The 22,426-nt window shown below is 43.8% G+C and overlaps 1 protein-coding gene across 3 annotated transcripts in view; it reads right to left on the reverse strand.

Annotated features, from left to right (window-relative positions):
• The window catches only part of ANKRD29 (ankyrin repeat domain 29), a 49,071-nt gene that overhangs the window by 16,411 nt on the left and 10,234 nt on the right, over positions 1-22,426 (reverse strand). For 2 of the 3 annotated variants that reach the window (XM_025194549.1, XM_025194550.1), the window contains exons 3-7: positions 21,837-21,935; positions 17,545-17,643; positions 9,012-9,083; positions 7,752-7,850; positions 3,825-3,923 (exon numbers count right to left, since the gene is read on the reverse strand). In XM_025194549.1, coding sequence (XP_025050334.1) covers positions 3,825-3,923; positions 7,752-7,850; positions 9,012-9,083; positions 17,545-17,643; positions 21,837-21,935 — 468 coding nt within the window. The remainder of the gene's footprint in view (positions 1-3,824; positions 3,924-7,751; positions 7,851-9,011; positions 9,084-17,544; positions 17,644-21,836; positions 21,936-22,426) is intronic. The other variant, XM_006038073.3, reaches the window with a different exon arrangement.

Here is a 22,426-nt window from a genome sequence, read left to right on the forward strand (position 1 = left end):
GGCGCGCCAGCTGCTACCCCCAGGCAGCCTGCAAGCGGCTGCAGCATGGGGCGCTGGGCACGGGGCAGGCGAGGGGTCACTTCTCCCCTGCCCCCCGCGCTCAGCACCACCTTGTAACTTGGCCCCACTGCCAGCCTGGGCCCCGTGCCAGCTCCGGCCTCGCCCATTGGGGCTGTGCGCAGTGGCAGCAGCTGTGCGCAGGGAACGCCAGCCATGGGGTGGGCAAGGGGCCACTTTTCCCCACGCTCAGCACCAGCTTCTTCCCTGCCGGTGAGCAGGTGGTCAGTACTGTGTGCTGCCCCCCGCCTGTACCGCGGGGCTAGGGGGAACTGGGTGTGAGTGGGTGAGGAGCCAGCCAGAGCACGGGGACCGCACCTGTGTCCTGGGGCCAGTGCTGGCGGGGCCCAGAGCAGGGTGGCAGGAGCGTGGGGTCCCAGCCAGCAGGGGCTCTATGGAGCTGGGCCAGCTCCCCCCTCTCCCTGCTGGTGCAGCCCAGCCTGGCTCCACAGACCCCTGCCAGCCTGCGCCCCACTTTGGGCCCCACCGGTGCTGGCCCTGGGACACAGGTCCCAAGACATTGGGACATTGGTCCCAAAATGGTGAACAGGGGTCGAGGTACCTGTCAAGGGGTGGGGCTACCCACGAGGCCCTCGACAGGTTGCCAAAACTGGGTAAGCAGCTCTCCACCCGAAATAATTGCCCGCCCCTGGTCTAGACAAACTCAGAGACACAAAGACAGACACACACACACACACACACACACACACACACACACTGTCAAGGAATAATTCAGGCATCAGTCCAGACAATACCTGCTGGCCATCTGGGAGGATACAGCAAGCAGGGTAAGATTGTTTCAGTGTAAAGTGGCCTGTCATATTTTTCTAGCATTAAGTAGCAGCAGAATAAAACAATGTCACATAGCCCTAAAAGTTGATGTTCTGCTGCTTGGCTGTAATTTCCCAACTCTGTGAAATGCCAAAATATTTAAAGTAATTGTAGACCCTATTGACAGGATACCTTTTACATTGTTACTAGCACTTTCACATTTTATTTGCTGCTTCTTTTTGATTTCTTAATCAAGTGAAAGTGGTAAATCACAGCCAGGTAGCAGAGACGTACAGGAATGAAGCGAGGAGGAATATTATCCAAACATTTTTAAATGTACAGGTTAAGGTTGGTGAGAATTCAAACTAGATATTTTATCAGAAATGATGCATCACTCCTTTGGTGATACTTTATGAAGCAAGTTCAAGCATCCCAAGAAACCCCATTTCTAAATATAAGTATTTAGGTAGGATGCACAAATCCAACATCTGGATGCCCAAATTAGCACTGAGGCATGTAGATAAATAAATATCCCATTTACTCAAATATTAGATGATCCTGATGATAAAAGATGACCCCCCAATAATTAGATTCTATATACGGAAAATTTATAAATGTGTTATAATTTTCCAGGTATAGAATTTAATTATGGGAGGGTTGCCCTGAATTTGTCCCCCTCCCACTGCTACAGCCGGGAAAATAAATCTGGGAGCCAGGTAACCTTTTGCCTCCCCCCTACAGCCCCTTCCCCCGCTCCTTAATGTTAGACCGTGCTCTCCCTGAGCACATGGAAGTGAGAAACAAATTTGAAAACACTAACCTTGAAATACACATACCTACAGTAATTTGCATATAGTACCTATAGACTTAATTAATCCAGAATTGATGCATTTACCTTCCATGAAACTGCTACAAGTTTTAGCACAAGTACTCCACACTTTTAAGTAGCATTGTGGCTTCTACTTATATGTAGTACAAACTATTTTTTAAAACCTTTTTCAAGGCCAAATCAGTTCCAAATTCAATTGGGCAAAATTCGACTAAGCAGAGCTCGATTGTCAAATCCTTGTGGCTCTACCACTGGGTAAGTATCCTCCCTCCCCAACCCATTGTGGAGCTTTGGATACTTCCCAAATCCAGGCAGGCATTCAACATGCAATCCCAGGCCCGGAGGCCTCAGGGTTCAGATGACCCCAGCTTTGTTTGACATCACTTGCCTCCTGACCCCCAACTTTTACCTCTGCAGCCCCTTCCCCATTCCTTACTGTTGCACCTTGATTTTCCTGATCATATGGAAATGAGAAGCAAATCTGAAAACACACATAGTTTGTACACTATATAAGGAGGCACATAAGTACTGCTTAAAAGTATGTTTGTGGAATATCTGTACTAAAACGTGCATCAGTATTAAAAAAGGGATAAAATGCATCAATTTGTCACTGTTTTCAAAATGTATTCAATGTAGTGGCTTATGATGACTTGAAAAAGAGTCAGAGCTGAGGGGACTATGCTTAATGGACCACACTATCGTATACCTTATTCAGATGGACTGCACTAACTTACCTTGTTGTAGGTTACCATCAGCACGTATGCCCAATATGGGCCATGTATTTTATAGTCATGTTCAGTGTTGGCTCCATTTAATCAACTTCATAGTTGGTTTCCATTACTGAGCACATGCTGCTTTTAACAGCAGTTCAAAGACAGCCAGTGTATTTACTGAGGTTTCCTTATATGCAAATGTAAAACGAAGGGCTTTTCTCCCCATGCTGATTGTGGGGGAAAAACTCTGTCTTGTAAGTAAATGCCCACTTTATGTTCAACTGCTGATTTCAGCATCCAATAGTAAGAACTAGCTGTCATGTAAGGCTTCCTAATTTGAAAACTGGGTCTATTGTCAATTTTACCTCAAATGGCAAAAGTGTGGATACATTCATGTGTACTTTGGCTTTGATGCAATTTAACACACTTATATTCCCTTAAGGCTTGATCTAACTCCAGCCCATTAAACAGTAGTTGTATCAGGCCCTTAGTACAGAAGTTTCTGATCCAGCAAAGCACTTAAACACATGTACAGCTACACTTAGGAGCAGTCTTATTCTTTGCAATCAAACTATTCTCCTGGTAAAGTTATGTATGTCCTTAAGGTGTTTGCTGGATCAGACTCTAGAGGGTAATTCACTGCAAACAGTGGGGCAGTGGACAGAAGCCAAGCATGTAAGCAGTTTAAGTTACAATTTAAGACTGAGTTCTACAAAGTGTATAGGCAGTAGAAAAATGAACACACAAAAATAAAAGGTTTTATCAAAGATCAAAGTAACATTGTTCTTGCAGTGATCAGTGAATATATGAGATTTGATTGTTAGTATATTTTATTGGGCCAGCTGTGTAGTTGAAAAAGATCTTTTCTTTTTTTTTTTGTACTTGAAAAACAAGCTTTCAAGTACAAAATGCCTTTCCTCATGTCTGAATGTCTGAGAAATAAGCAGATACTGCCTAGGCTAAATATCAGATAGGATATTTCTTTCTGTCCAAATGAAAGTGTGATCACTTAAACAGGGAAGTGGGCAGGGAGGAAGAGCTGAAATATATAACGTTAATTATGTAAAAGAATAAGCCCATCCCAAAGGGAAAAGAGCTATTAGTAGCTGTAGAGCCCAGAAAGTTTAGCAAAGGGAGCACATTAATTGTAATGAGCCATGAAACCACTGTCCTTGTTAGGGCCATGATTTTTGGATCAACTTTGATTCAGAAGGCACAGCAGCAGTTAGACTGTAATAAGCGCACAGCCCAATCTGCTGACTTCAGCATGTGATATGTGGCATACCATGTTGTATTAGTGTTTTATGTTGAGAATTTCTATATTTCTATAGGTGTTATATACCCAGCACTCATAGAAGACCTAACTCCCAAAAGTCCTTTGAAAATTCCAACCCTAATTTTCACGACAAGTGTTAATTAGATGCCATCTCTGCTTCAGAAGTGTCACACATTACCTGCCTTGGCTGGTTGACCTTTGCTCCCGAAGATAGCAATAATCGGATTACATCCAGAAAGCCTCCTTGGGCAGCCAGGAATAGTGCACTAGCTCCATCCTGAATAAAAACAAATGAAGTGTATTAAGTACTGAACTACACCAGATTTATACATAAAATACTTGTTCACTTTATTATGTTCTTGGGCCACTTAGTAACACACAAGACACTCATCGCCACAATGCATGATTTAGTTCACACAACAGACCAAACTGTGTGTAGTATTTTCTTTTAAATGCACAAAAGTAATGACTACCATTCAGTGAAAACTGGAGCTTCAACCAGGGCCAACAGTACAAAGGCCACATCTAAATAAAAGAGTGTAGAGATACCTGAATAAATGAATGAATTGGCACAGGTGCCAGAAATTGTATAGCTGCCTTGATGAGGCACAAGACTCAAGGTAATTAGCCCTGCTGAGAAGCAGGATATGTTAGCCTAAGTAGAGTGCTATGCTAACATGGCAGTGGGTTATACCTGGTAAAGTATTTCATAGAGCTTGTAAGAAGGTTTTGAAAAAAAAGTAACAATTTTGTTAATTTTTTAATCATTTTGCTGAAAGATTTTGGTTTGGTGTTCCTTTTCCCAACACAATGTGCTGCTGCTTCTACTAAAACAATCTCAAATTTTAGTTTTTCAGAAGGCAAACATGTTTTGAATTTTCCAGGTAATTTGGGGAGGAAACAGCCATGTTTTGTTGCAAAAAAAAATTGGGAAGGGAAAAAAATACAACCTCCTCTTACTATTTCATCTATTTAATTAAAGGGAGAAACATGCAGGAGTTAAGACAGGGCATTCAGAAAAGGTGCAATCTCTATCTATGTTGATCCCAGTGAAGAGCATATTGAGCATCTAGATCCCAGCAAAGAGTATAAACCACTTTGCTTCTCCAGTGGTTAAGAGAAAGCTTTTTGGTTTAAGTATATAAATGGAAATGTGCTAGAATCCCTCTACAATTGCATATATGCAGGCACAAAGAGTTTATTTTTATCACAGCCTAAGGGGGCATGTTAGGGAAAACTCCTTGCTAAAATATTAGTTGTGCATCCCTGCACTGGGCCTCAACTAGACTATTTGAAATACAGAAGTTATGCTGTATAGCTTCCCTGCCCCCCGCAAATCAACAGGGGCCTTTTATAGAGTTAGTGGGATGCAATGATCCTTGCTCCAGATTTGGAAAGTTTATTTTTGATGCTAAGACATCTGCTGCTAAGAACCTTACAGTAAACAAGGAAAATATGGAATGGATATTATTTTTCACCTTTCTTTTGGTCTGCAATTTTTACGCTTGCAGGAGCTAAAGATTATTTTATTTGTTTATGTGCTGACTGGTTACAACATGAAAGCCTGATATAACTTGGCCAGACTTAGCGCTGTTTTTGTCTTGGAAGTGTGCATCTGCACAAAGCAGGGAGACTGTCTAGCCCTCCCAGACCTAATCCACAAGACAGGTAGTGCAGGAGTCCTTCTGTTCAGGTGCTTCTTTCAGAACAGGAAGTGGTGATTTGTCATCTTAAACCAGCTCTTTAGTAGAGCACCAATCAATACAAAAAACAAACTTTCCTTGAATTAGGGTCCTTCTCTTCCTAACATTTAGTCAATTTAAAGATTAACATGTAAATCTTGATGCTTTTGGAATAACTGCTCTGTCAGACATGTGTTTGAAGTCTTTCACTGGGAAATTTGCCAAACAAACAGCTAGGCAGATACCACCTTACAAACTCAACTCAGCAATGACATGCAAAAAACTGGGGCTAATCCTTGCTTTTGTGGGAATGTGCTTCTTATTTTATTCTTTTTTAAACTGGATGCTTATTGTGCAGGTGTATGACTAGGCAGACCTATAAAAACAGGCTTTCTGATGCAGTTGAGGAATGCTGCATCATTCCAGAAGATATGCTTGGGAAGTCATTTTATTGCCTTCATACTTACGTTTCCAGGTGTGGCAAGTACTGTTATTTTTAGACCCCAGTGGAAATCCTTAGTATCCCGTAGCATAAAATGACGAACACTGGTAATTATAGCCTTTCAGATTAGAAAGGTAATCATTGTTTGTGCAATAATAAATAGAGAACACCCTTTTTAACAAATCATGGCCAGGTGTGTCATGTAGAAACGAGATTGTGTATCTGGGATTCAAATCTGTAAGGTGAGAATTTCTATGATGTATTAAGTGCCTTCAACTCCCAGTGAAGTCAGCAGGAGTGGAACATGCTCAGCCCCTCACGTAGCAACAGTCTGTATCTTGCAAAATTGAACATCCTGTAGTACTAGCCAAAAGAACATCATAACCACACGACTGACTTCCTTTTTAACATAGTTGATTTGATTTTAGTTAGGAATAGGGGATGGCAGTGAAAAATCACCTATACATTAGGGCTGTGAAAAGCTTTGGTCCCCAACTCAATCCAGCAGATATTCGGCCTGATATAGTGGCTGAATGTCCGAATCGAATCAGAGGACCCTTTAATCTCTCCGAATCAATTTGGAGAGATTTGGCGATTCGGATATAGAGACAGCTTTAAATGTTTTTTCTACATACCTCTAGGTAGCAGGGGCTCGTGAGTGCTGCAATGCTGAGGCACAGGGACTGTCCCACAGGAGCGTAGGGGGCTCCCCAGTGTGCTCGGCAGCAGACCTGGAAGTGGACCAGAAGCACTTCCGGTCCGGGTCCACTGGGGAACACACTGGAGGCCCCCCCCACTCCCCCCGGTGACTGGTGCCTCCTGGGCCTGTGGGGGAGGGGGAACCTGATGTTCCCCCATGGCCAATCACCGAGCCAGGGGGGCCGCACTGGGGCCCTCCAGCACACTCCCCAGTTCACTGCTGAGCACGCAGGGCCCGCTGCACTCCTGTGGGATGCTTCATCCACTCCAATATCGCACCGTTCACAAGCCACACCAGTACCTCAAGGTATGTAGAAAAAACTTTTAAAGCTGTGTCTATGTCCAAATTGCTAATTCTCTGAATCGGCATCGAATCTTTAGATTCAGATTTGGCCAAATCAAGTCAGGGACAGTGATCCGAATCAATGGATCGAATCACTGTCCCAGATTCGGGCCAAATCCAAATTGAACAGGGTCTATTTCGCACACCCCTACTATTAATTTCTACAGTATTACAGCTCAGCTTGATTGAGAACTGCAGTAAGTTAGATGGGGATCCAGCCAAAGACATGACCACTGCCTTCCAGTTTTATTGAAAAATCCAACTAATTTATGCTCATTGAGTCACTTGTTATTTTTCTTAATTTTATTACTTTTTCTTCAAAGCGCACACACAGGTTAAGAATGCCCAGTAAGTTCACTTTGCTTGGATACTGGTATGAGTTTAAGGAAATGCAACTGCATTTCTATCTTAGCATTATCTGCAGATCTACCTGCTAAAACCAAGAGCCTGATTCTCTGCTGCCTTGAAATTTATGGAGCTGTTTGCACTTGTGCAATACAGTGTAAACAATTATTCTGACATGAACCCATGTAGACCCTTTTGGACAAATACATATTGTATAGATGCCTTCCATCACAGGAGGCTGGACTTGATGGTCCAGGAGGTCCTTGTCAATTCCATGTTTTCTGTAGTAAAACCTGGTACTTACATTGTCCAGGTGTAACAGATGGCATAAGACAGAAAAGAGAATCAGGTTCCAAGGCTTTAAAGCTTCCTTTATAATTACAATAAACCTACGGTCAACTAAATCCCCTTTCCTGACTTTGTACACTTCTCACAGTACCACAAGGAGCAGACTGTTAATCACAATTACATTTAAAAGGAGAGACAATCTTTGGCAAATGCCTTACAGTGCTGGAGCTAAGAACACCCAAAGCAGGAGAATTGTCAAAACCACAGCTTGTTTGCTTGTTCCATGTCTACTTCAAATAAACTCACGTAAAGTTGATCATGAATGTTGGCGCCGTGCTTCAACAGAGTATCCGCCACTTTTGCATGCCCATATTGACAAGCTGCTAGCAGAGCAGTGCCTCCATCCTGCAAACAACAAAGAATGGGTACAGTAGGAAGAGAAGTCAAATGCTATACAGAATTAGGTGCCTAAACACTTCATGGCTCTGTCGCTAGAAGAAGTCTTATTCTGAGGTTTCTTCAGTGAGGGACAGAAACAAATACAACTCTGTTCTGAATTCCCCTTCCACCCTTTCCCTTAGGAGAAGATTTATTTCCTTCCCTACTCCATCTTTCTACTTTCACTCTCACAAATATAGCACTCCGCTTACCTACTCCTGCCCTGTCCCACTAGGTTAATGCCAGCACATCAAACCCAGTGAACTAACAGTCGCATGCTGCTGATCTTACCTCTAACAGCCACTACATCGGCCTCAGTTTCAACTCCTCTTTTACCACAATGCAATGTCCTGTTACATCTTGACTCCCACCTGCCAATTCCCTGCCTAAGAAGCAAAATAGGCAGGACATGCTTCCAGGTGGAATGTGTTCCATAGGTGTACAAGTTCACAGAGATCAAACTCAAGACTGCAAGCATAAGTCCCTGCTGTTTCAGCTAAAAAATCCATTTCCTTAGGTGTGAGCAATCATGCGTTGTTACAGTCCATGTCTGTCAGCCACTAGGGGGAGAAAGGACTGCATCCATTAAGCAAGTTTTTGGAGCTCTCTCTTAGTGGACCAACAGTATAGCTGGAAAAGATGTTAGACGAGCTTTGGGGCACAAAGTGCCCTTCCTCAGGGCTCCAAAGTGGCTCTCCAAAGGGTGCTTTGTGCCAAAGGCTAGGGGCAGGTATTATACAGAAACTAGTTTAAGTGATGAGAAACTGGTTTAAACCTGTAACATAACAGAAGCTCAGTGCACATAAACCAGTTTCAAAATGGCTGAAACTGGTTTAAGGTAGAGCTGGTTAAATGTAGTATCAGAGACTTAACTGATTTGGGTCAAACCATTTTTATGAAACAACTGTCCCAGACCCCTTCCTGGTTCAAGTTATATACAGTCCCCCAGCATCCCAGCATGCTTTCCAGCCCTGGGCCTGGGCTGGGCTGTGCCCCCCATGCAAACCCTAGGTGGGGTCTGAGGCCAGGGAGGGGGGTTAAACCCACTCCCCCCACCCTGCACCCCCCAATCCCCCAGTACAGAGCTGCCCCGCTGCAGAATTTGCTGAAACCTACTACTGGACGCACCTGTGGACTACAAATCCCAGAGGTACCTGGAAGCAGGATGAGGAAGTGATATGCAGGGATCCTGGTTTTCTCCTATACAAAAAAAATCAGCAATTTTCAGTTTTTAAAAAAAGTAAGCCAAAATCCACATCTTTCCATGATTAAAACGAAATACCACTAATATACAGATATATACCGAAAACTCGGGATTTTTTTTTAATTGGAGAAAACCAGGATCTCTGCTGATCATAATAGTAGATTCTTCTCTCCTACATGAAGCACCTAGTGCTAGTGCTGAGGCATGACACTCATTTTGGAGGTTTTGCAGAAGTTAGCTGACAGCAAAGAAGTGATGAAAATGCACAGATACGGGGTTTGTCTTCTAGCTCTAAAGTGGAGTGTACTCTAGTTGGCATATACCCACTGTCCATCTCCACCCAAATTAACCCCTTCTGCCCCATCCTGTCCAATCTGTTTCTTTGTCCTATTCCCAGTTTATTATATTTACCTTTCTAGTAACAGTTTCTATTCCTCAGGTTTCTCATCCCAGTCTCCTCACGCAGCCTTAGCTGAACTAACTCATCATGGCTATCAGTAACCACTCCCTAAATTTACACACACTCTCCTAATCTCCCCTGCTTCTCCAATGCCTCACAAACCAAACAGGCTTTACAGTGTTAACAGTGAGAAATTGCTATCTAATATTCTAAGCATATTCATTGGTATTACTGTAGTAAGAATGGTATAATACTGGTCAGTGAAGACAGTTTACTGTATCACTGTAGGGGGTCATATGACTTTTCTTTATCAATATATTGATCTAATTTAATAGAGGACTACTGGAAATAACAGGCAGGAGGGTAACACAATGAATCCCATCATAACACACAGATGAAAGATAATGGAGCACACATTAGCTTCAAGGATGATAGTTACTCAAACACCCTGTAAGCCTTATTTTGCCAGTGTTGAGAGTTTACAGAGTAAGCCCCCCCTGGCAGATGTTACTCTTATTGCACAATGAACCTATTAGTCCCACAATAAATTGTAACTTGCCACACATTCAAGCAATTTATTGCATGATAAAATTGGCAAACCAGACTCAAAGATGTAATTCCTTATATACAGAACATCTTAGTGGCAGGCTTGTATTGTACTTCAATTTGGCATGTTACACACAGATTGATAGGGCTTGGCTGGGTCCTCCGGCATCCCAGGGTAAACAGCTTCCTGCCCGTCTCCCCTCTTGGTAAACTGAGGCTGTGGTCATCCCGGTTTTCTGCAAAGGGAGCCTTCCTGGCCAGAGCCAAAATGCTTCAGTTCTGTGCAAGGAGCAGAGGACATTCCCTTGCAGCTGAAGCTGTCTTGGGCATTCCCACGATGGGTCAAACAGCACTGGTTCTGCCCCCCGCCCTTTCATAGATTCATAGATGTTAGGGTCAGAAGGGACCTCAATAGATCATTGAGTCCAACCCCCTGCATAAGCAGGAAAGAGTGCTGGGGCTAGATGACCCCAGCTAGATACTCACCTTGGTCACTCTAACTGTGAAGAAGTTCTTCCTAATGTCCAATCTAAATCTGCTCTCTGCTAGCTTGTGGCCATTATTTCTTGTAAACCCCGGGGGCGCCTGGGTGAATAAATACTCACCAATTCCCTTCTGTGCCCCCGTGATGAACTTATAGGCAGCCACAAGGTCGCCTCTCAACCTTCTCTTGCGGAGGCTGAAAAGGTTCAGTTTCTCTAGACCTTTGTATAGTCCTGGTCACTCTGGTTCTGTGCAAGGGACAGGGGAGCAGAGGTCATAGACCACAGATCAGATGATTGGAGGAACATGTCCTATTCCCCATTATACAGGCATTCACTCCACAGCAAAAGGGGGAGAGGGGGTGCAACCTGGATCCACCCCTGACAGCAGATCTCTAGCTACTCTTGGTAAGCATCAGCAGGACAAGCTCCTGTGCTACTTTCCTCCCTGCAGACAGCCAGGTACATTTTCATCCCATGACAAAATTCTTCAGTACCTGTTGCATGATAGGAATAACATCTGCCAGGGACCTAAGTGGCTATAAATGTTTAAGAAGTGACTTTTTCTCTGAGAAGGAAGATCAAAAGCACCTTTTAAAGGCTGTCTCCCTGAAGGAGATGGGGGAGAAATGATTTGTGACTTAATGGGACAGGTGTGTCACTGAAGCCCTACGAGTGCTGGGAAGAAAGAGACAGTCTATAGAACAGCTTCTATAAGCAGCTCAAATTTACCAGGATCTCTACGTGGAAGACAATCTCCTAGTAAGCCAGATGTGCACAGTCTGCTTATTGTTTTAAGACCCATTTTCTGGGTTCTCAATAAATACTACTTTATTTTAAGAATGCTGCTTGATTGCTGGATACTATTGGCATGGCTCCTGGAGGGAACCCAGCTTCAGGGACTGAACCAAAGACACGTCCGCTGAGGTAATCACACATTCAGACCTCAGCACAATTTTGAATCTGAGAATGGGATTGCTCCGCAATTTCACCCTGAGAGATGAGATGGCTCAAGGCCTGTGCCTCTGCTGGGGTGCACTCCACAGAGTAGGAAGGTTCAGAGCTGAGTTTACTTTTTTCAGTCAATCATTTATTTCCCAAAAAATAAATCCAGTTTCAGAAAAAGCTGAAACTTTTCACAGTTTTGGGCTGACATTTTTTCTCAGGAAAAAAAAAGAATATTTGATAAATGTCAAAATATTCCATAGTCCACAAGGGAACTTAGGTAAATAAAGAAGGCACTTCCCTCCCTTTTACTTATTATAACTGAGCAATTTAAGGAACTTACCTGGAATATACAAGACCAGATTCAATGAAACTTTCTGACAGACTTGGAGCAGGTATTTGAACCCTAGCTCCCATTTCCCAGAGGATGCCCTTACATCTAAGCAATAGGAAAAGTCTTTAAATCTCACCTATTAAAAAAGTGTTCCCCTTGGTATTAACACTTATAAAAGCACTGGGACAAAAAGAGTGCAAGCAACTCTGCAGCCCAGTGATTTGACCGCTCACTTGATAGGTAGGAGACCTAGGTTCTAATCCTTGTTCCAAAGTTTTATGCAAATATACATTGTATGCATATTTTGTATTTTTATTTTTTTGTATATTTCTGTATTGACATATATTCATTTTATACACACACACATATATGTGGATCTCTCTTTCTCACCACACCCACCCACCCACACACACACACCCATTATATTTTATGCAAAGCAGAACAGCTTCAGCAGAAATGGTCGACAAGTTATTTGTACAGCTCTAGTCAGGGGTCGTTAAATCAATCCAGTAAGTGTGACAAACCACTCTCAGCTTTGTTGGATCAAAAGGAGGTGTTGAGTCCAGGATCCTTTACTTAAAAACACCATGTTGTAAGCCCCATTATGTAGAAGGACTGCCAAACCACTGAAACATATATTGCCCATTAAAAGAAGAAACAACCTGAAATCAATCAACCTTTGGTCCCTCCCTTCTCCTGTCCTCATTCAACTTCCCTCCTCCTTTTCGCTCCTTTTTACCTTCTACCTTGCTATCTCTCTTCAACTTGACCCCCTTCCTTGCATGCCAGCGAAGTGTGGCTATTGCTGACCTGTAGGGAGAGCAGGGTGCTGAAATGAAGAAAGGAGGGCAGGAAATAGGACAGACAGGGTTTTAGAGCCTGTTTCCCTTTCAGCCATTTAACATCATCTTTTATTTGCTTTTGTGTGTTTTCCTCTCCCCTTTCATGTACATTTTGGAATACTGACTTTTGCTGAAAGGAGTGAAGAGCTGAGGCAGCATCTTTTTTTACTGGCAAACCGCTTGGAAAGTCTGAGTACAGCAGCAATTCAGAGCAAAGGGATATGCATAATCACAGCACAGCTATTAAGAAATAACTATTCTGCAAGTACAGACATCAGACGCTTATAACCAGAAGGCACCAGAGATTGTATAACTGAAAGCAAGCTGTGTAGCCAGGCATTACCAACTGTCCTGCATCTGTGCACACTGCTTGCCTGAGACAATTTCATTTCAGTATGAACTCCCATATTTGGTTATTGTAATCCTTTACTTTCAATACGCCACTGGATTCCAGCACCCACAGAGCTCAGATATCACTGGATGACACAGAGCCAGCTCTCCTGGGCAGCCTCCTACAAGTTTTCTCTTCTCTTCTCATCCCAAACAGCATCCCCTGTAAACATTCAGGATAACAGCACCTGTCACAATCATGTTACCTGGTCTGGTGCTGTTCTGGAATTCCTCAAGCCATCCTCCTACCTCTCACATCTTTTCCTCCAGACGCCAGTGATTTCCCTAACATCATTGCCTAAAAATCCCCTGGAATTATGCCATTTTAGAAACATGCATTTTACCAAAAGGAACTGGTCCTGAACAATCAGGTCAAGACATGAAAAACTAACTCTCCATTAATATTTGACTTGTGGATTGCATTGCTCAGGAAACATGCAATTAAGGAAATCCCTTTTATGAACCTTTTGTTGTTATGTCCCATTTCAAATTAACGAAATAAGCTCAGGATAGCAAAATAGCAAAGACCTCTAAACATTCTGATTGGTGATATTAACATGGGAATAACAGTGAAGCTTGGTTACAGCATTCTCAAGGATCATAATATTCATTTGCCTTTGTAACACCAGCAAGTACAATATAAGTGACTTAGAAAGACTATCTGGTAGTTGCCTATCCTGGCTATCAAAATTGGTCTCAATTCAGACTTGCTGGAAAAGCCTAAGGAGTGGTGAGGCTTGAATGTCCACATTAGGTATTTCTCCAAGACGGTAGTATCTGAATGACACATATGGTAATTAAAATTTAGGAAAAAAAATTGCCATTACATGGCTGAACAGTTCTATTTACTGCTGTGTGTTTGATTTGCTGTTATTAGGAATGCACCAATAGAGATTTTTTTGGGCCAATACCAATGGCCGATTTTTAATAAACCATATCAGCCGACACCGATCCGATTGCCAATATGCAGCTGGGCAGCTTGGAGAGCAGCGTCCAGCTGGTAAGTCTGTTGTGGGGGGACGGGGCGAGGGAAGGGGCAGATCGAGGCTCCCGTGGTGAGGGAGGGAATGGGGCTGGGCTAGACAGTGCACAGCCAGGGCGGGACATGAGATGGTGCTGCAAGCGGCTCGTCTGGGGGGGGGCAGCTCCTGCCACTGTGTGCACCCCAGGAGGGGACACATGGGGGGGATGTGCCCCCAGATCTGTGGAGGGCAAAGGCAGGCTGCCGCTGCGGGCTGGGGCCAGAGCGGCACCGGGCTCTTCCTAGTTGGGGGCTGGGCTGGGCTACCCTTGGGGCAGGCGGCAGCGGTGCTAGGAGTGGGGCTACAGGGAGGCTGCAGCACCCCTCCGCTCCCCCAAATTTGCTATAACCCTCCTCCCAGCACCACTGCCATGTGCCCTGAGAGCAGCCCAGCCCAGCCCCCCACCCTGGGAAGAGCCCAGAGCTGGCTCCAACCCCAGCCCACAGCAGCAGCCCGCCTTTGCCCCACACACAGATCCAGGGGCACACGCCCCCATGATCTCCTGGGGTGCGTGCAGCATCGGGAGCTGCCCCTCACCCCATCCCTTCCAGATAAGCCACTTGTGGCTCTGTCCCGTGCCCCGCCCCAGCTGTGCAGCGCTTGCCCCAGCACCTCCCTCACCGCGAGGCCCTCGATCTGCCCGTCCCCCCCAGCACCCTTTCCCTCACAACAGATTTACCAGCTGGACCCAGATACTCTCCACACTGCCAGTCTGCGCTCCTGGCCACTTGCATGCTGCGCTGTAGCTCCGTGCATGCGCAGGGCATTTATTGGAGACACTATCAGCCACATCAGCTACTACTACTACATTGCCTATACTGTCAATTTTCTCTGTATCAGCGCTGATCCAAAATGGGACAGATGTATCAGTGTACCTCTAGTTGTTATAACTTCTTGTCCTCATTTATTGTGGCAAAGCTTTTGCAAACTGATTAATTTTGTAACAGGCTTTCAAATAATCAGGCTCAGGCTTAGTCTTACTCCTTCCAGTGTTTAATTCTCAACTGACTACCTTCATTGTAAAGAACAACCTTATCTCTGGCTCACCAAGGGTTTCACTGGGAGCTTCTAGTTTTCTTTTTAGCTGCACCATGTGAGAGGGGGCTGCTGTTTGGTGGATCTTGAGCGGAGAGGCGACTCCTTGATGTCCTAAACCACGGACATTTACATTTTAGACTGGGATCCTGAACTGACAAGAACTGGAAAACCTGTGGCTGATGCAAGATACTTACTTGGTATATTCCCCCTTTTTTTCTGTGCTAAAACCTGGGCTTCTGCATTCTAGACAAGCTGGATTTCCTGTTACACCCACCATTAGCCTCAGCTACAGTGAGTTACAGAAACTCATTCTGGAATTTTCAAACATAAAAATCACTGGGGTGAGATCTTTACCCCCCCAAAAAAGGACTGTAATCTCTAGGCAAGCAACAGGTGAAAGAAGGCCACTACCATTACTACGTTGGTGTCCAGGATTAATGATGCATCCCATAAGGCCATCAGGCTCTATACCACAGCCAATGGAGAACAGACACTTTTGATGAAGGGAGGTATCAGTAGGATGGCTTCTTCCTTGTAATAGTAACTTTTATACACCAGTATCACTTTAATTTTGCTCAGGTTCAGCTTGAATCAGCTGGTTTCCATTCAGTGTCTGATTTCTTAGGCATTGTGACCTTAACGCCAAAGGCAACCATGATATGGAGCTCACCGTCGTCAAACTTAGCCTTTGGAGAGACTGTGAGAAGGGGAGACACTAGTGACTGCCGAGTAACTCTACATGTGATACTGGGGAATTAGAAGACACTGAGTATTTCTTCAGCTTCTGCCTAAGTACTCAGTGTGGCTCCTTCCAGTGATCTTCTCCAACAGCCAGTTGGTTGGCGCTGCCTTCCAAATGAAACCTGCCTGGTGCTTTACTAATGGCAGATGTATTCTGTGTCACTGTCTTCCCCACAGTGATCTCAAGCAATGCTTGTTTGCTGAATAATGCACTGAAGATATACCAGTAAGATTCAGAAGCTTGTTTCTTGATAAATCCTGTAATGAGGCCAGATCAGAGCCCTGGGCCTAGCTAGTCCCAATCAGTTAACTAGGGCAGTCCATGCCTGAGACTGCAGGAAAACAGGTACCAGCTGAAGTGAGCCCAAATCAGTGCCTAGCACACTCCTAATGTAATGAGGCAATGAGGGCAACTAATCCCATGAGGCCACAGGTAACAGTCTCCTCCTAATCCAGCCTTTAAAAGCTAGGCCCAGCCTGCAGTGCTCTATCTGGACAAAAATTAAGGTACGTGTTCTAGATCTCTGAGTGATTTCTTGCTTTTTCTTATCAGATCTCTGGTTTTTTACTCCTGGCATCTCCTAACTCCAGCTTTATCTCCTAGTTCTGGTTTTGACTCCCAGCATCTCAGAACTTCGTTCCTGATTCTGGCTTTGGTTCCCAACTTCATCAAATTCTGATCCTGGCTCTGGCTTCTGAGTCCAGCTCAGATGGACTCTTAGCCCCTGCAGAGCCCACCTCCCAAAATGTACCCATCTGTTGGGTGACTGCTCCCAGCTGTCCATGCCCTGGTCCCTAGCAAAATCTTTCTGGACTGTTATGGAAGGTGAGATGTAAGACTGACCTCCACAACTTAAAAGTTATCATGCAAAAGACTACTATGCACTATAAGCATTAGCCCAGTGTGTGATATTAAAAAAAAAAAAAAAAAAAAAAGTTAAACTTCAGTAGAAGTAAAAATCACAACCTCTAAACAATTGTGCCTGTGTTATGAGAGACCGGTTCACAGATAGGCAGGACTTGAAGCCCACAGATTTTGATTCCACCATTTTAAGAATCCCATACAAAAGGACTGTTGCACCATACACGTACCACCTGGGGTGGGGAGAATCTGCCAGGTACAAGATCTAGAACAACGGCGTTTGGTATAGTGAGGTGAAATGAGGGCACAGCAATGGAAATAAATTGGGAATGCTTTTGAGAGACTTTGGAAGGCTTGCCTGTGCAAACCTTCCAAAGAAGGGAAATAAGGGAGGGCCATTGCCACTCTACCCTTATGCCTTCATGTGGGAGCATGAGAATAGCGTGAATGCAGAGCCCCAATAGAGACTGCTAATGGGAAAAAAAAAATCAGGTCTTGCACACAGGTATGTGAAAGCATATGTCCGCTAACTGTGGTATCCACCTCAAATCACTTTTGTTCGTATATTTTTGAGACAATGCTAGAAGAGGGGCTGAGCTCTTCATTAAGATTTCATAAACTTTAACTACACTGTGTAGTGAAACAGAACAAAACTCATACAAATCAAGACAGTAAAGTCTAACCCCAAGTTAATATTTTGCCAGTGGAACACATTACTTGTACTACTCAGAAAACAGGCAAATGAGGAAATCCTTTTACGATTCTTTCACTATCATAATATGTCTTGGATCAACAGGAAATGCCAATTGCTACTGCCCAAATCAACAAGCATGTTAAAACAGACCAATCTCTTACTTTATTTTTAAATTCAGTTGAGGCTCCAAATTCAAAGAGAAACTTCACAACATCATTGTGGCCTTGTTGTGCAGCAAAGAACAGAGCAGTTGCACCTGACTGTAGGAACAAAAGAGGAAACATTTCAATAAATATTCTCTTCTTTTCACAAATAAAATGAAAACCTATTGAAATTGAGTACTGAGTGAGAGCCAAACAGACTAACGATGTTTGGGATTGGTCAGTGTGTAAGAGATTTTGGGTCACAAGTTCAATTGAAAGGTCTTTCCCACCCTCTGCTTATGCAAATAAATCCATCTTCTCCAACAGGTTCCTCCATGGGATCTCTGTTGTAATATTCATATTACTTATGACTTTTTCTCAAGTCTCAAGATGGAACAAGAAAGTCCAAAATTAGGAATTCAAGAGTTTCTCATTCTTTATCTCTCTTGTAACCTATATATAAATCTTAATAGCTATCATTACTATGTCTGCAGCTGATATTTTACAGATTTTCTTCCATCAGGTCTTCCTGCTAGGGGGCAAGGTGGTAAAACACTTAAGATTTCTTGCTATAGCTCCATAGGAAAGACAGTAAGCCTTGCTCCAGACTCATGCCAAAGGATATTCCCTATCATCCTGAACATAAACAAGTATCTGATCATTCAAGCAGGGGAGGCAAGAGTGGCTGTACCTGATACTAGCCAGATCACTCCCCTATGTGGTGTTGGCTATAAGGACTAGCCTTCAATTTTAGCCCGATAGCTTGGGTGAATCTTTGACTGAAGCTTACATTCTTCGTGCAGTTTCTTTTGATAAAGAAAGATTCTCCAGTCTACTCAGTTAGCACAGTGGCTTTAAACAGGCACAACTCTGTTCAGTAGAGAACATCCTCTAGACTGTTCTGTTAAATCAGCTGCCTCTCCATGCCCCATAAAAGGGAAAGAAGGGGATGTATTATGGATTGGATATGGGCAGGAGTAGATGGTGTGTGGTGCAGTGGGGCTCCTCTATGCTTGATCTTTCATTAATACAAGTTTTCCACTGATGGCATAGGTTAGGGTTATCATTTTGGTGCCTTATTTTGCACTGACTTCAAGCAGCTCTGGTCAGAGCCACAGCTAAATCCTTGTTGCTCAGCTTAGACTGACTGAAGAATCAAAGCCCCATACTATCTGTGTCTCTAGATTGTCTCCCATTCTTCTACACTAATTTCTGATCCACTGTCAGTAGCCTACTTACTCATAAATATATTTTTTCTTTTATATGGCTATCTAAAATTGCTTTGTATAACACAGAGAAAAAGCTTGTGTGTTTCGTAAGTGTGACCCTCACATTCTGTCAAATTTCTACTGAGATTTAGCAGTGTTTGGGAATGTGTTGAAAAGTGTCTCAGTTTTGGATATTTGAAAAATGGGATTTTAAGTAGAGGTGCACCAATACATCGGTCCATATTGTATCGGCACCGACAAAATGAAAATTGACATTATCGGCAACTGGCTTTTTTTGGCTGATGTGACTGATAATGTTGCCGATAAATGCTGCGTGCATGTGCACAGCTGCAGCATGCGCACAGCAGCATGGAGAGCAGCATCTGGCTGGTAAGTCTGTTGGAAGGGAAGGAATGGAGAGGAGGGGAGGGAAGGGAAGGGAAGGGGTGTGGCAGGGCAGATGGAGGCCCCCACGTTGAGGGAGGGAGTGGAGCTGGAGCAGGGGCAGGTGCTGATCTACCAGGGTGGGGCAGGATGTGGGACAGAGCCATGACCGGCTCGCCCAGGGGGTGTGGGAAGCGGGGGGGCTAGGCCAGGGTGGTGCTTGGGGTGGGCAGTGCTGGTGGCGCTGGGAAGGGGGCTACAGAAAATTCTGGAGTGACTGCAGCACTCCCATAGCTCTCCTCCTAGTGCTGCCACAGCCTGCCCCGAGCACAGCTCCAGCCCAGCTCCACATCAAGAAGAGGCCAGTGCCGCCCACAGCAGCCTGCCCTCACTCCGCATGCAGATCCGGGGGGGGCACACAACCCCGTGCCTCCCCCAAGGGAGCAGTGGGAGCTGCTCCCCACCCTTCCCTGCACCTCCCGGGCAAGCAGCTTACAGCTCTGTCCTGTGTCCCACCTTGCCCTGCCCTGGATGTGCAGCGCCTGCCCCTGCCCCACTCCCTCCCTCACCGTGGGGGCCTTGATCTGCCACCTCCAAGTCCCTTCCCTTCTCTCCACCCCTTCCCCCAAACAGACTACCAGCCCAATGCTGTTCTCCAAGCTGCCGGGCTGCCTATCAGCAATTGGATCGGCAACAGTCAATATGGCTCATTAATAATCAGCCATCAGTATCAGCTTAAAAAATCTTTATTGGTGCACCCCAAATTTTAAGGTCACATGCAGTACCCTGTATTCTTTTTTTTTAAATCTGAATATATTTTCTTTGAATAATTGTCCAAAATGTACGATACCAATATGTTCCCAAATATTAAAGCTTCCTAATTATTAATAGGATTAAATTAATATTACTATGTATAGATGTTAAAGGTGATGGGTATGAGCTTAATTTCTTATATGTGTTATCCCATGTTTTCACTGTTGTTCTCATAAAAGGATGATTATATATTGAATTTGACCTGGAATATTTCTTTAGCCATACTAGTATATTATGTTTAACTGTTAGAGAGCATGTTTGCTCTATCTTTACCCAGTGCTTACTGTGAATTGGTATTATCCAATACACCAGATTTCTAAATTGCCTGGCTTAAGAGTAATGTTTGGGAATATCAGTTCCACCCTTTTGCTGAGGCCTTTGCAGGCTGGAATTTTTGCATCTATGTTTCTTTTTTCACTAAAAAAAATGTGTGTGTCATAGTCTGCCATTCATCTAAGAGATTTATTGGGACTATAATAGGCAGTTTGGAAAAAAAAGTTAATTTGAGGTAAAATATTCATTTTAACCGCTGCAGTTCTATGTAACCATGACATTTCACAGTTTGATCAATCTGCTAAATCTATTTTGATTAGTTCAGACAAAGGAACACAATTAGAACTGTTCAAGTCTTGCCATTTTTTAGTAATGTCCACCCCTAAATATTTTAATAAAGTCGTTACCCATTTATATTTATAGCTTCCTTTTATCTCTTTTTATGCATCTGGTAGTACATGAAGGTCCAAGAGTTCTGACTTTTCTTAGTTAATTTTAAGTCTCAAAACTCTGCCATACTTTATTAGTTCTTTTTCTAGTTCAGACAGTGTGTCAGTTGGTTTTGTAATGAATAACATATGTATCATCATAATATAGCAAGCTCTTATTAGCCTGATACTCTCCAAGGACAATTAGCAGTCTCCTTGTCTCAGAGTAATTTGTTGTAGAAGGCCTGCTGATGAGAGCACCTATAGATGCTGCTTACAGAAAGAATTTTTGCAGAAGCTAATCTTAGAGTTTTCTCACTCTTAATTTTTTAAACAAAGGCTGATAGTTATAATCTGTGATCCACAAACTGGAGACAACTGTGTCTTGTTCTTCCAAGTTAAAACATGAGAGCTGCCTTGTAGGCAAAGCTGGCATGCAGGTGGGAGTGTGAGTGAGCAAGCTCTGTGATTATAAAGGTCAGTTTGCCTCTAACTGAAATAAGGACATTATGAAGCATACTAGGCCAGAGTAATTCCTGGGGTAACTTCAGAGACTCCATTTTGAAAACCACTCTCTCTGAGAAATGCCTTCTCTTATTACAGTCCCATCCTGATATCTGCAAGTTACTGTGCTAATGAATACAATGGCTAAAACGTGCACAAAGTCAAGGGGAGTTATACCACAGTTGAAACTGGCCCACAGAAAACTGAACGCAATGAAAATGTTTGATGAGTTCTTTCTAAGTATAGCTCCTGCATCTCACTTTTCATTAAAATATTTTTTTAAAAATCCTGAAATCTGATTCCTAGGTATTCTCAGGTGAATAATCACTGTTTAGACTTTTACTGCACAGTGAGAGCATCTACATGTGCATTAATGCACTGTTGTTACTTGGCATTAAGTTTAGTACCTGTAATAGCTCAGTAACCAGCACTACTGAGCAGTAGTGTCGACACATGGCCTTTTAGTGATGCTAATGTGCAGTAAACTAATACTCACACATTAGTTGTGCACATTAGCACAACTTTTGCCATGACATGCTAATGCGCAGCAGAATTAGTCTATTATGCATTCAGTGTCTTGCGTAAATGCGCCCAGTGACTAACAACCAGGCAACACGTAATGCTCCTCTCCCATTTTTCTCACTTCAGTTAACAGTTGTCACTTTTTTCAGTACTTGTTTAAAGGTGGACCCTTTCTTACCTCTCTCTGCAGATTGATATCTGCTCCTTGCACTACTAATTCCCGCACACAGTCTATGTGGCCATAGTTAGAAGCTACCATTAAAGCAGTTGTGCCAAGCTGGGGGTAAAAAAAATAAATAAACAAATAAATAAATAAATCAGCACTATAGTAAGATGTCTATGACATTGACTCAGATTAGCCAGAAGAGAGACCAATGTTTCAACAAAACTGCATTTATGACCACTGATTGCAACTACCCAGTTTCAGTCTGGTGTGGGCCTGGAAGCTTTGGCAACAAATTAGCAGTGACAGGGGTTTGTTTGCACCTGTGCTGGGGCCAGGTAGCCAGCAGTTGTGCCAATGCTGCCACCACTTGTTCTAGCCCCCTGCTCTAGGCTGGGGCTCAAGCAGTTTCCAGCAGGAGGGGAGCTGCACCAGGGCTGGACAGCTGGGAACAGCATCCACACAGCTTCTCCCCATCCCCCACACCTTGGCTGCAGTGTGGATACAGCTTGCAGCCAATTGGGAATCGTGGTGGGGCCATGCAGTGGCAGGGAAGCTACCCCCACCACCCCCGCCCAGCTGCACCGTGGGTGTAACTAGAAGCT

This window comes from Alligator sinensis, unplaced genomic scaffold (assembly GCF_000455745.1).
Source record: "Alligator sinensis unplaced genomic scaffold, ASM45574v1 scaffold1543_1, whole genome shotgun sequence".
Lineage (NCBI taxonomy): Eukaryota > Metazoa > Chordata > Crocodylia > Alligatoridae > Alligator > Alligator sinensis.